A 14,846-nucleotide genomic window follows, 5' to 3' on the forward strand; every position below is an offset into this window, starting at 1 on the left:
TCCTTCCCTTCCTGCCGCCGTGCTGTTTCTCTCCTCAAGCAAACACTAGCTGTGGACATTCATCCCCCTGCCTGCCTCATTCACAGCAAACAGGAGCTGTGTTTTTATTTTTTAGATAAGCAGCTCCGGGAGCCCCGAGTTCACAACAAAACAAAGAGAGGCATCATAACAAAACAAAGAGAGTTCTTTAGTTAAAAGCATTATGGGAAAATTCTGGAGGCCAATTACAGCGCTTTTGGTGGCCACACTGGCGGAGCAGCGCTGCATCACCAGCGCTGCATCACCAGCGCTGCAATAGTTATACCCGAGGCAGAGCAGGAGTACAGCTAGCGCTGCAGCCAGGGAGATGCAGCACTGTATGTGCCTTGCAAGTGTGGACGGTGAGTAAGTTGCAGCGCTGTAAACCCACCACCAGCGCTGCAACTCTTCAGTGTAGCCAAGCCCTCAGAATTTCTAGTATTCTTCTAGAGACTAGTTGGACCACAATTCTGAGTAACTGAATTTGAACTCCAGCTGCCCTTAATGTACTCATTAGATGTGATCAGCCGCAAATGCAGCGATAATCTGTTCATCATGCCCCAGCAGGCTCTGTGATGCTAATATGCTTTATTGCAGTGAGACTTCAAAACAAAGTCCCTGACCATTATGTTCATTAAAGATCCCATGGAGCTTTTAGCAAGAGTCAGAGCATCCTGGGCAAACGTAAACTCTGGTGATTACGTTCTGCCGTCTTAAATTCCTCCTGCAGTTTCAGGTAGATACGTTTTTCTACTTCCTCTCCTAAACTGTTAAGGAGCTGCTGCTTTCTACCCTGGAGGTGCCTCTCCTTCCCGAATGAAATGACCTCTCTACTGAGTGCGGACATTTACTCCGAGATGAAGGGAGTTGGAGATATGGTGTTGTGCTATATCCTGTAATGCACAGCCATTACCAGTATCCGAGCTTTCCCATTAAAAAACAGAACTAAAATACTCTAAGCATGCAAGTTTTGTGCCCACTTGTGCACCACTGCCTGAGGCATGATGTCAAAATGAGCATGTCAGGGAACGTTATGCAATTGGGCTATGCTTCCAGCTGTGAGCGCCCATTCAGTAACATGCGTTTTGTCACAAGGTCAAAGACGAGGTATTTTTAAAAGACGTAAACTGCTTTTTTTATATTTGGGGCCATAGGAGACAGGTTTTGAAATGATCAGAAAGCACCACACATTGTCTCTTTAAACAATTGAAATGTAATTGCAGTGTGTCTGCAGCCATGTCCTTGTGAGTAACTTTTCAAACAACAGTAAATATTTTTCTTTAAAATGTGACTGGTAGTGTGGGTCAGTGGTTAGAGCCGAGGACTGTAAGTCGGGAGAAACTGGGGCAAAAGCACTGAGTTGCTTTGTTTCTGTAGTTTAAGCAACTGGTCCTCTGTGTCTCAGTTTCCCCACCCGCAACATGGGGATGATCCTACTTTACCCAGTTTGTAAAATACTTTGAGATATATGGATAAAGGCCCTGTACAAGGAGGGCAAAGTAGCATCCATATCAGAGGAACTACAGAACTTGGACCCTTAAGTCCTCACACTTGTAAACAATGGGACACATATGGCTCCCCCTCTGGTGTAGATCTGGAATAGCTCTACTGACTTGAACTCACTGGAATTACCCTGGATTTGCCCTGGTGTGACTTTAGAGCAGGATACAGGCCACCATGTCACAAGATTCTTTGCCATGAGGGCTGGAGAACCCCTGCTTTCCTGATGGAGAAGGTTACCAATTGTAATGCATGACATGGCAGCATCTTCACGGTGGGGCTCTCAATGCATTTTACAGACACTAGTGAATGTCGCCTCACACCTCTGTGAGCAGGGTCATATTCTTATAGCTCAATAACAGACCAGGAAGCTGGGGCACAGAGAGATGAGTGAATTTCCTGAGGTCAAATGCTGGAGGTCAGTGACAGAGCTGGGTATAGAACCCAAATTTCCTGATACCCTCAAAACCCTCCCTGCCCCTCAAATGTCACTTTGACTCTGAGCATTGCATTTAGTCCAGATAGGGTGACCAGACAGCAAGTGTGAAAAATCGGGACAGGGGGTGGTGGGTAATAGGAGCCTATATAAGAAAAAGACCCAAAAGTCGGGACTGTCCCTATAAAAATGGGACATCTGGTCACCCTAAGTCCAGAGTCGGAAGTGACTCCTCTTGGAAAGGGACAGAATTGGTGAGAATTTGGTGGGGGGTGGTGGGGCGGGCAGGGGGTTGTTTTCTGCCTGGTGTGTTTCCTAGTTGAGCGGGGCAGGCAGGGCAAAAAATGTACAGAAGCATTTTCTTCCTTTGGTTAACTCAGTGGTACTTGCTAGATGTAAGCATGTGATTATGGTTCATGCCTATAGAAAAACCCTGGACAATTAGTCAAGGATTTGTAAGACGCCTTCTTCAGTGACTTTGGTTGTGACCAGCTGTGAACAAACAACAATACTAAACTGTCTGAAAGGCTTCATTTTACTAGTATCTCAGTTACTCATGCTTCACCCTGTAAAAGAATGAAGCAAACTTTGGTAGCCATACTGTAAGCAAGGAAAGACTTAAATTGATGCTTTTCTTATAGCTACATTGCTGTATTGGTATGCAGTGTATGGTTATTAAAAACAAAGAGTCATCAGTCAATGTGACACTTTTTATCTAGTGATGTCCAAATGAATTTGGCGTTTATTTGGAGCCCAGCTGTTTTGCTTTGCATTTTCTGATATGTGCTGTGTTGCTTCCAGAGTGTGCAAGGGAAAAAAAAAGTCTGTAGGAGGGAAGTGATTAAACAAGCTTCAGCTGTTTTTTCCCCTTTGAATGGCCCTCTTTCATCAGGATATGTTAGGACAAGTGCTTTTTCAAGCCAGGATATCAGTGGAAGACACAGTGTTCTCTAAAAGTCATCCAGTTCCTGGGTAGCATCAGCGGACAAGAGATTTCTCTGCTCCTCACAGAATATGCGGTCTATCTTTCTTTCTTTTTTTTTAAGGGTTTAGAAGCAAAAGGATGTGAGTTTAACAGTTGGTTATGAATCTTTTTGGTTTTACTGACTTCTGCCTGTCTCTTGGGCCAGCACAGTGCTTCTGCTGTTCAAAGAAATCCAGTCCAAATTAGTATGTACATGCCACTTGTTTTTATTCTACCAAATGTCGCTCACTAGAGCATTGGCAGGGCTGCTCAGGCTCAGCAGGTTAGGGTTTGTTGTGTAGTGGTGGGGGGTATTGTTTTTTGTTTTGTGGGTTTTTTTTAAGATATATTTTACTGAAACGCCTAAAAAATCCTGTGTCTTGCAGAGATAATGGTAACTGAGGTCTGGAAATGAGTTTTGTTGCTTTTATCAAAATAACATAATTTAGAAATGTGCTCCTTTTTAAGAACCAATATAGAATGAGTTGGAATATTCTTTCTTTCTTTCTTTCTTTCTTTCTTTCTTTCTTTCTTTCTTTCTTTCTTTCTTTCTTTCTTTCTTTCTTTCTTTCTTTCTTTCTTTCTTTCTTTCTTTCTTTCTTTCTTTCTTTCTTTCTTTCTTTTGTTTTCATTTGTTTTCATTTGTTAGCTGTATTCCAGAACAGTTGCATAAAATGTTAGAAAGTACAGAAAAATCTCTTTTGCAGGAAGCCCATGTTCTTAGAGTGTGTCTTTGGGAGAGCGTTGGGCAGCATTCGCATGTTAATAAAACTCCTAAAATAAGAGCTTTCACAAAGGGGAGCTTTGACATGCTGATGTATTGGGTCACTGGATATTTGAAATCCACTGTAGAAAAGGATGATGTGGGGACATGAGAGCAGTTAGTGGTAGGGAAATATGTACTGTCTGCTTTTCAGAGAGCTGGCTTTTTGTGAGGTTGGGGCCACTGTCCGAGAAATGTGCATGATTTTTTTTTTTAATTTCTTGCGTTCAATGAGTTGTTTGACTTTTCCACCTTCATTTTCATGTAGATGAGTACATGGCCACAAAAAGCATCTCAGGCGGATTGCCCTTTTACTGTGACTTCATACTGGTCCCGATATGCGAGATGATCTCACAAACATTAGATAATGCAACATTCTCATTTCCCTGCAACTGGAAATTCTCCTCTTTATTGTAAGAGATGGATAGACTGCCATCACTACAGCAGAGGGAAATATCAGACAAAGATGACCTACCCAGAGCTATGGTTATTAATGTGGGGAAAGAATCCTGTCATCAGTTTATCTTTGTCTCAAATAGAGATTTCACAGTCATTGTTTGATATGGGGTAAATTATACTGTACTGTGTACATTTCCCATTTTCCAAAGGGGAATGTAAAGGAATTTGATTCAGAGACTATTTCCAAAGTTTCTCAAGACAGGGCCACTGCTAAGTATTTAGCTTGTAGGTTATTTTAACTGTTCTTTCCTCTTATGTATAACTGGAGGAAGATGAGTTACAGTCAGAAGCATGACTATAAAGGTGGTACATTACTCAGCAGATCTGCTCCCAGAACGTATTCAGAGTCAGAGCTGTTCATGTTAGTGATGCTGTTCTTATATAACTCTCTACCCTTTTTACTGCTTTACTCTCCCATTAGTGCAGCAGAACCAATGCAGGTATGGGAGAGAGAGCTGGATTCTTCTGTGGTGCACACATGATGAATGGAATTAACTAAATTCCAGTTGCAGAATCTCTTTCCTGGTGGAGTACAAGTCAGAAAGATCACAGCTTGAGTTTCAGATCCCAGGCACAATTTGTATTACTAGCAGTTAGGAAAAACTTTGTTTTACTAGTAAACTGAACGAGTGTGATATGGAGTCTCTGTGAGAGAGTAAATGTAGAAATGCTGTTTTCAGCCACTTTTCAGAGTATAACCATGCAGTAAGGATCTCACTTACTGTTCTGAGAAACATAATCTTGGAAACCTTAAGTGACAGAATTTTCACTAACTTTCAAACCAATCAAAAATGAAGATTTAAACCCGATTGAACTGGTCTGGGCAGCCCCCATGCACCTGGAAAGAAGGGGTGGAGACACGACTGTGTTTCCAGAGAGGGAAGAAGTGGAATGCCATAATTCCATGTCTTTCACTTGGAGGTCCTCGCTTAGAATTGAGCAGTAGAGTGTGAGCTCCTCCCCAGGGACAAAGACCCAAAATGAGGCCAAGGAAAAAAATAGGGCAGATAGTGCAGGGAGCTTTGACCTGAGTGGGGTTGATTTCTGTAGTATAAATCATTTCCTCCAGTCCCAGTCTCAGAATGCAGTGTTTTAGCTTAGTAGATAATTGACAATAATAAAGAAAGATGAGAACCTCAGGTTCTATGGTATGAGATGGAGGCAAATTTGGGTCTAAAATGAAGGGCCTGCCTTGTAAAGATCATTGCTTGGTGTCTTGATCTTTAGAAGAAATGCAATGTAAGCAGTAACTGCGGTAACCAAAAAAATAGCTTAGTAGATACTGATTTTCAGTGTTGTGGGAAATGCTAACTTTAGAAATGGACACTGACACAAATGGCAAATGCTCACCAGTACATCCTGATAACGTGTAATTAGACTTGAGCTGACTCATACTGTAACTGCTGATTTTGTTAGTTATGTTCTCAGATCCATGATCCTCTCAATCTTGGGGAAATACATTGGCATGTTTGCACATCTTGGGGCCTGGCCTGCTGTCAGTGGACGCTTTACATGCACGAGGACTGCAGGCTCAGGCTCACGGGAAGCAAAAGAGCCATTCTTCACTGTTGCATGGATTGTGAGGTTTCTAAGCAGTTTTGTTTGACTTGTACAGTTTTCATTTAGAAGGGATTTTTTTTTTAGCCCTCTTGTAATTTAAAAAAATTGTGTATAATTTCAGTTTCTTGATTTTTTGGGCAATAATGACTGGTTCAGCACTTTACATAGTACCACATCATCTTAGTGGTAGAGTTCTTACAATTGCTGTTTTTAATTTGTAGAGTTTCATAATCAAATGATGTTGTATAATTACATGGAAATTTACTTCCAGCTCTGTAAGACCTCATGCAGATAACTCCAAGCATTCTGATCCTGTTGAAAAATGACATACCCTCCAGATGTAACTCCCAAGTTTTTAAGCAGTGCAGTTGCTGGGTAGTAATGTCAGACGTTATACCCTGTAATGTCTGAAGCTTGGGACTTTCCATCTAAATGTATCCTGACCCTGAGAGTGTTTTGCTGATGTTTTCCTTGGGTTGATTTCCTGTGTCTTTTGTTTTCCAGCTTAAGTGAGAGCTTTTTCATGGTGAAAGGAGCAGCGCTTTTCTTACAACAGGGAAACAGTCCACAAGGCCAGCGGAGTCTGCAGCATCCTCACAAGAATGCAGGTTATTGATTAAATCACTTATCGAAATACTTTCTTGCATTTGCTTGTGTTGTGCACAGTGACAGACTAATAGTGGAAGCGAGGAAGTGGGGGACTCCCCCTCGGCATTAGAGTGTGGGCCATTGTGTAAAGCACTGAGTAAAACCAGATTTCCACCCCACTTCTGATGGAAGAAGTTGAATTGGAACATATGAGTGCCATGTCCCCATTTAAATATCTGTAATTCTCTTGTAACTGTCACTCACTGAACTAGAAAATGGTCCTCTATGAACATCATAATATTCAGCACAGTGTCCTTTAGTCTAGGGCCTTTGAGGAAAATCTGCTGAGCCGTATGAGGTTCTTTTGAAATGCCATCCTTATTTTCTGCCTTCTCCTGAGAAGAAATGTCTATTCTTGCCGCTTTACTAATTTGACTAAACCTGCTTTGTGTTCTGTATAGCAAAAAGATGAACCCATTACACTGGGCTGTTCCCTTTTCTTGATCAGGTGGTTTTATCATCTGTTTTGTGGGCACTGAAGCCCTGGTTCAGTAAGGTACTTGTCAGCTGACCAGGACAAGGGTGCTGTAGCCTAGTGGCCGGAGCGGGCAGCAGGCCTAGTGACTGGAGTCAGAGCCGTAGTCAGTCGCCAGAGTCAGGATCAAAACCGGAGATCAGGAACTGGATACCAGAGCCAGGTGGTCGAGTCAGAGTCCGTAGTCAGGAGCCAGAGCCAGGGGTTAAAACCAGAGATCAGGAACTGGAGCAAGCAGGGTATCAGGCAAGGAGGGGCTCAAGGCAGGGACAGGACAGAGGCAAGGCTGGGTGCAAGGTAGGAGCAGCAGGAACAGGAGCAGGCACAGTGGCGAGCATGAGCGTTGAGAAGCCAGGGAGCTGCTGCTGTTGCTGGCTTAAAAGCCAGCCTGCTGGCCGTGGCAGTCATTCAGGTTGCATGGCTATCAGGCAGCTGCTGCAGGCCAGCTGTGTTGATGAGGCTGCCTGGAGACCAGCTCTGCTGCAGGCCCTGATTCCTGACAGGTCCGTAAGCACGGGCCTAACTTTAAGTGCACGAGTAATCCTTTTGAAGTCAAATATAGTGCTTATAATTAGACACAAGCCTTTCTGAATCAGGGCCGAAATCATGTTGAATTTATTACTGAATTTTTGTATGCCAGGCAAGATATTTTATCCCATCCAAACATCCTAAGCAAAATAAATACATAGTTATGATGTTTAAAGAAGTAATTTTTAGTTAAATCAATTAATTTTGTTGTCCCTACCTTGAAAAAATAGCTCATTAGTAATGGTTTGTATATGTTTATGCTATGTTATAATCTTGACTTTTAATAAGAAATATAACCAGAGTGCTAGAGGGAATGCATGATAGATGTATAATAAAAAGCAACAACAACAAAACAACCCCACTCCCTTCTGCAGATTTGTCCACTCCAGTTTTTGTCACTGGGCTGTTGAAAAAAGCCAGTTTTAACAATTACCCTTTGAAATAAAAATAATTGACTCTGGTGTTGTAGATGGAAAATGGAAAAAAGCTAATGGCAAAATTATCTCACCAAGTGAAAATGGGTCATGGGCAAGGGTTACCAGAACTGCATTTTACTCTCTCTTTACTGTCTTTGGTAACCAATCTGAGCCATGCGCAGGGACCAGTTCACATTAGGGTTTGAGTAGGCAGAACGAAGGCTTTTGCACAGTGCATACAGTCCCCAAATGAACCATGGGCGTAACACAGTCCTGAATGGAACTGTGAAGCCTTATTTGCAGATCAGCATGCCGGCTTTGGCATGTGCATCCTTAGGATTCAACCTAAAAGGAGCATAGCATTTACCAGCGGCTCAGACTAGCCATTCCAATGCCTGATGTTTCAGGGGATGGCAGCCCCTTTACCCTGTTAATTCAGCTGGCCAGTTTTGGAGGGAAGGGGAAGAATGACTTCTGGCCACATTTCCATCATATTTATTCAGTGGAGACTAGGAAAATGCAAGAATACTGCTTAGTGAGGTTCACACCACAAAAGACAGGTGACTAGCCCGCTTTAAGCTGCTTTAGTGTGAAGGAGTCTGTAGTGCTTTCGGCTAAGGAATAATTGTTGAAATCGAGAAATAGACCAGGAATAGTTACCAAAAGTCTCCAAAGCTCAGGGTTCTTTTGAAGCCCTGACTTAATATTTTGGTTATTGTAGCCTTACATAAACTTGAATAAACCCCATTTTCCTGTGATGTCCAGCTTAATCAAGACAAACACTAGCACAGTCCTAAGAACACAGTTCAGGCCCCACTCTTGCAAAGATCTCCAAGTGAGTGCAGAGAGGAGGAGCTGCTTGTGGGATCGGGACCTAGGATGTACATGACTTAGCTCCATATAGTTCATTTCTTGGCTTTAGGCAGGAAATTCTAATTTAGATGCTACATCTAAACATAGCTCATAAACATACATAACATTTTAAGAATGTCTATAGATTCTGGTTGTTTCCAGTGTGCTAAAAGGGAGAGAAGAGACAGTAGAGAATTTAAAGTACATTAAAACTGGTAAGTATACATAGGGTTAAAGAGACTGAGCCCCACTTGCCCTGTATTTTTATGCCTTCTGTCTTTGACAGCTTTGGAATAAGTGGTTAGCTTAAAAAAAATCACCATCAGGGCACGTTGTGTGAAGGAGCATGTGGGGATGGCACAGTGTGGTACTGTATGTCTGCTTAGTAAACACTCCGGAATAACAAAGAGCATGTTTGAATGCCAAGCCTGGCTTTTGGTTTCTCAGACTGTCAGCAATTTCATATGCCCAGCAAGTATCTTATGGGAGGAACTGTATCTTGTATAGAAAGTTGTGCTTGCGCTATCACATTATTAGACAGGGTCTTGTTTTATTTTCACATGTATGACTTCATCCTATAACCCATTTTTACCAAACAGGAATGTGTCTGCTTGTGTAGATTCCAAGTACACCTCTACCTCGATATAACGCTGTCCTTGGGAGCCAAAAAATCTTACCGCGTTATAGGTGAAACCGTGTTATATTGAACTTGCTTTGATCCACCAGAGTGCACAGCCCCGCCCCCCCCGGAGCACTGCTTTACCGCATTATATCCAAATTCATGTTATATTGGGTGGCGTTATAGTGAGGTAGCAGCGTATGCTATGGCATGAATGGTACTAACTGTGGATGGGTAAAATGTTACTGTAACCTCTGCCAGGTCCAGTCCTACAGCCTTCACACATGCAACACTCCTATTGTGTTCGAAAGGAAGATGGCCTGAGTTAGGCCCACAGTCTCAGACCCATTGTCTTGTATGAAATTCACAAATGTATTTATTGATTATAGCCTTAATCTTTAGCTTCCCCATTCTCCCCTCCCTCCCAATCCCTTGCCCACAAATCTTTCTGTTCAGTGCAGGATGTGGTAGCTATGAGACAAATCTTATTGGTTATAATTTGAACCAGTGGCAGAGGCATTCCGTGTGTATCTAATGCCTGCCAAATGCCAAAATGTCCAGGTCACATGACAGACCAGTTAGTCTTGTATCCAGGGAAACTCAATTCTGTCGTTATCATTTTAAGAATTCTCTGAGAGTATGAGGCTTGAATGGCTTCCCAAATAGTCTCTACTTACAGGAATTTAAGTTTCTGTATACATCAGGACATGCACAGCTTAGTGCACTAAGAAGGGACCATGGCAACATCTGTTGATTATTTCCCAATCATCTCGGCAGGTGACTTACCTCAGCACCTTCAAGTGATGATCAACCTTCTGCGCTGTGAGGACAGAATCAAATTGGTAAGAGGGTCTGCAGTTTCTGCCCTTCTTTCAGCTGGAGGAGTCTGAAATAGCTCTGTAAAATAGCACCATGATCACTGGTATTTCTAACAGGGCCATGCTTCCCTTTTAAAGAAGGGTTTTATTAAAACCCTGCCTGTTTGAGTAATGCAGACAGCTACACATCTGTAGAGGATATGAAATGTCACATCAGAAGGGAAAGGCCTCCTGAATTACCACGGGTAGGGTCACTGCGACACGGCAGTGCAAGAATCATAACAGGAAAAGATGGAAGAGCCCTCTTAGTACCTTCCTATACCCCAGTCCAGTGCAAGGTTGGTACTTTTATCAACTTCCCTACTTAACCTACATTTTTAAAAAATCCCAGTTTATTTTCCCCTCAGACTTCATCTTGTAACAAGTTTGAGAATGGGGACCGGTAATCTAGGCAAAGAAACTGCACTCCCACTGTGCCCCTTCCCTCCCCTCCTATAGGCTTTTGGTTAAACTAGCGCTAAATGTGTGCAAGGAGAGGATGGACTGTGTCTTCCTATGTGTTTCTGCAGCAGCTAACGCCATGGAGGCCTATGCTGACTGGGGCATTTGGGCCCAACTGCAATACAAATAATGAACTCTAACAGTAATGGCCATAATGGTCATTGACAGCAGGTTTGCAGAGCTGTGTTGCCTTCTTTTAGGCTGTGCGCTTGGAAAGCACGTGGACAGATCGAGTCAGATACATGGTGGTCGTGTATAGCAGTGGGCGGCAAGACACAGAAGAAAACATTTTACTGGGAGTGGACTTTTCCAGCAAAGAAAGGTATGTCAGGGAGACTTCTCATGTGCCACAGTGTTGCTTGAACAGTACACTCTCTCTGACGTACTGTAAAGTCACCTGATTCCCATAAAGGTGAAGGACCTGATGTTGCAGAGGCCTTCAGGTCTTTGGCTGCATTGCAGTACTGCAAACAGCTCAGGGCAAAGTACTGTATGCACAGTCCTTTTATAGCACTGTGGCATCTGACTAATCTGTAGCCAGGTAAGGTAGCTAGATGTCTAATTGCCCCCAAACGTGTCTGCAGCTACTTAGAGCTGCAAAACTGGAGGCCACTTTTTCAAATCTGGCCCAAAATGTTGTTAATGTCCTGGAGCTGGACAGTGATGGATCTGCATGAATTTCTAAATAGCATAAAGGTCCTGCAAAGAAAAAACAAACCCAAACGGGTGCAAGATTAGGGATTTATGTCTAGCTTTTCCCAAATATGAGTTCTCTGTTCTGTCTGGGATACAGACCCATCTCCTGAAAAGAGTGCTTAATATTTCCAAAGCCCCATAACATATTAAGTAACCCTCAGAATCCTTGTGTTCTCCCTATTTTATAGATGAAGAAACAGAGGCAGAGAAGTCATTACTTGCCCAAGGACACAGGCAGAGTGTGTGGTAGAGAGTCAGGACTTCTAGGCTCCTAGTTCGGTTATCAGACCACTAGTCCTTTGTCATGTTACACTTGACTATGCCTAAGGAGTAGCCAAAATGTAGGTTTTTTTCAAAATGTTTTCTTTTGTCCTCTAATAAATCAGAGTGGATTTTTCTGTACTATAAGTGAAGAGGGTAGATATGTGTTAGGAGGGAGTATATATACCAATATAATATACAGTAAGAAAATGTTTTCATTGACAGTAAACCCACTGCCCGTGCCTGGTTATGAAGTTCTTTCTTACTTGCTTTGGTGCTACACTTCCCACTGTTGTTCAGTGCTGTCAGAGGGGTAGAGGAGCTCCTAACCCAGCACTACAGAATGGAACGTTAGTATGCGTTAGAGAAAGTCCAGGAATGTTTTTTCTACATCTTGTCCAAAACTAAGATGGACTGGTTTGGAAATAATTTCTACTGGTGGTTCCTAGTGCAAAGTGAGGGGGTAACTTGGGAAATAGCTCTGGCAGATATCCCAGAGCAGCCCTCGATTCTGGGTAGAGCATTCTCTTTGTTGACAGTGATCCCCGCGAGAGTCAGGGAGCTGACAAAGCAGCACATGTAGCAAAGATCATCAAAGAAAGAAGGCTCGGGTGGCAGGGACATGTACATCGTATGGGAGATGGGACCTGGGAGCCATGCTCAGCAAGCATTGAATTGGGTACCCAAGGGAGGGAAGAGAAAGTGAGGAAGGCGAAAGGAGAACTGGCAGAAGACAGTGACAGGAGGGTATTGAATGTGTTGGCATCACCTGGGAAGAAGTACCACAGCTAATGAGTGACCATCATCAGTGGAAGAACTGGTGTGCCCCATGTGTCAGTGGTACAGGAGGGACTAAGGACCTTATGTCTTTGTAGATTAGATTAAAGAAAACCTTTCAGTACAAACCAGTGTCAGTCAGTAATGGCAGTTTTACCTAAGCAGCCCTGGAGCCTGTGTTGAGGCTGGAAAGAGAGTCCTTGGCTATCACCATTCTGAGTTACTAGCATGGGGCCTTTGTACTGATACACCCGTTTTCTTGGAAGGCTCTGAAGTGCACACTGCCCACCTGTGCATTGAAATTAGCCGGTTGGCTGCTTTGGTCTGTTGTATCAATGGTTATGATTTAAAAAAAAAATCATTCTGCATTCTTTACAAACTGGCTGCTGCATGCTCGCTCATTTCCTTTAAAAGTTTAATATCTTGGCAGCTTAATTATTTTCCAGTTGAAAGTGTCTGGTCCACATCATGGTCTAGTTTTCTTGACAAATTTCTTCTCTCATACTGAAGTACTTTTTTGGATTAGATAAACTCATAAGACCCCCTTAACCTCTTCTTCCAGTCAAAGTGATTCAATGAAAACCCCACAAACTGCCCATTAAGGGTCCTTCGTGCCTGATTTTCTACCTAGCACTGGGGGGCGGAGGTCTGTGCGTCCAGACAACTGGACACACAGGTGCCTGATGGGCTGGAGTGCCTGCTGTGTATGTGCCACTCATTTAGGGAATTGTCCCTCTTTGGGGCTTTTAATGGGGAAGATGAAGTAAAGGTCAACAGTGGCCTATGACAGGATACATGGATCCTGGCGGGAGAGGGAAAAAGATGGAATTTGTAACTGTTGCTTCTAAAAAGTTGCCTCTCCATCACTGAAAAACAGCACACTGCTGTCAGAGCAGACCTGAAGATTTTCATGCATGGCTGTACCGTGTGTGTTTAGACACTGTGTATAAGCATAGATGTTGCAGTGAGAGTTGCTAGAGAGGAAGGTGAGGTTTTTAAATAAAGATACATAGGATTCAGAATCTACTGGGAATTAACAGTGGAAAGTAACCTTATTGTGTCCTGCATTTGAACTCTTTATAACAATAGCACTGAATGCTGTCACTTCTTTCCTTTTCCATGGTAGTAAAAGCTGCACTATCGGGATGGTCCTGCGCCTGTGGAGTGATACCAAGATACATCTTGATGGAGATGGGTACGAGACAAAAACATTTTAATGTCTAGAAGGACGGATTTGAGTGTCAGAGAGAGCAAGATCCGAATAGCTCAGAGGATATTAGAGTTGATTTATTTCAGAGTAGCAGCCGTGTTAGTCTGTATCCGCAAAAAGAACAGGAGTACTTGTGGCACCTTAGAGACTAACACATTTATTTCAGCATGAGCTTTCGTGAGCTACAGCTCACTTCTTCGGATGCATAGAATGGAACACACAGTGGGTTTCCGGTATAGGGTGGTGTTTATGTGACCACTGACCGCTATACTTACCTACATGCCTCCAGCTTCCATCCAGGACACACCACCACGATCCATTGTCTACAGCCAAGCTCTAAGATACAACCGTATTTGCTCCAATCCCTCAGACAGAGATAAACACCTACAAGATCTCTATCAAGCATTCTTAAAACTACAATACCCACCTGCTGAAGTGAAAAAACCGATTGACAGAGCCAGAAGAGTACCCAGAAGCCACCTACTACAGGACAGGCCCAATAAAGCAAATAACAGAACGCCACTAGCCATCACCTACAGCCCCCAACTAAAACCTCTCCAGCGCATCATCAAAGATCTACAACCTATCCTTAAAGATGATCCCTCACTCTCACAGATCTTGGGAGGCAGGCCAGTCCTCGCTTATAGACAGCCTCCCAACCTGAAGCAAATTCTCACCAGCAACCGCATACCATACAACATAAATACTAACCAAGGAACCTATCCTTGCAACAAAGCCCGATGCCAGCTCTGTCCACATATCTATTCAAGTGACACCATCATAGGACCTAATCACATCAGCCACGCCATCAGGGGCTCGTACACCTGCACATCTACCAACGTGATATATGCCATCATGTGCCAGCAATGCCCCTCTGCCATGTACATTGGCCAAACCGGACAGTCTCTACACAAAAGAATAAATGGACACAAATCTGACATCAGGAATCATAACATTCAAAAACCAGTGGGAGAACACTTCAACCTCTCTAACCACTCAGTGACAGACTTGAAGGTGGCAGTTTTGCACCAAAAAAACTTCAAAAACAGACTCCAAAGAGAGACTGCTGAACTCGAATTAATATGCAAATTAGATACAATTAACTCAGGCCTAAACAGAGACTGGGAATGGTTGGGTCATTACACTAATTGAATCTATTTCCCTATGTTAAGTTCTCCTCACACCTTCTATGGGTCATCTTAATTATCACTTCAAAAGTTTTTTTTCCTCCTCCTGATGATAGCTCATCTCAGTTGATTAGACTCTTCCTGTTGGTATGCATACTTCCACCTTTTCATGTTCTCTGTATGTATAAATATCTCATGTCTGTGTGTTCCATTCTATG

The 14,846-nt window shown here is 43.0% G+C and overlaps 1 protein-coding gene across 5 annotated transcripts in view; it reads left to right on the forward strand.

Annotated features, from left to right (window-relative positions):
* The window catches only part of SSH1 (slingshot protein phosphatase 1), a 60,901-nt gene that overhangs the window by 24,405 nt on the left and 21,650 nt on the right, over window positions 1–14,846 (forward strand). For 3 of the 5 annotated variants that reach the window (XM_044990173.1, XM_044990177.1, XM_044990178.1), the window contains 4 exons: window positions 6,205–6,308; window positions 10,016–10,080; window positions 10,758–10,879; window positions 13,418–13,486. In XM_044990173.1, the coding sequence (XP_044846108.1) occupies window positions 6,205–6,308; window positions 10,016–10,080; window positions 10,758–10,879; window positions 13,418–13,486 (360 nt within the window). Of the gene's footprint in view, window positions 1–3,023; window positions 3,125–4,138; window positions 4,249–6,204; window positions 6,309–10,015; window positions 10,081–10,757; window positions 10,880–13,417; window positions 13,487–14,846 lie in introns of those variants that run through there. The other 2 variants (XM_044990176.1, XM_044990175.1) reach the window with 2 other exon arrangements.

Source organism: Mauremys mutica, chromosome 16 (genome assembly GCF_020497125.1).
Source record: "Mauremys mutica isolate MM-2020 ecotype Southern chromosome 16, ASM2049712v1, whole genome shotgun sequence".
NCBI lineage: Eukaryota > Metazoa > Chordata > Testudines > Geoemydidae > Mauremys > Mauremys mutica.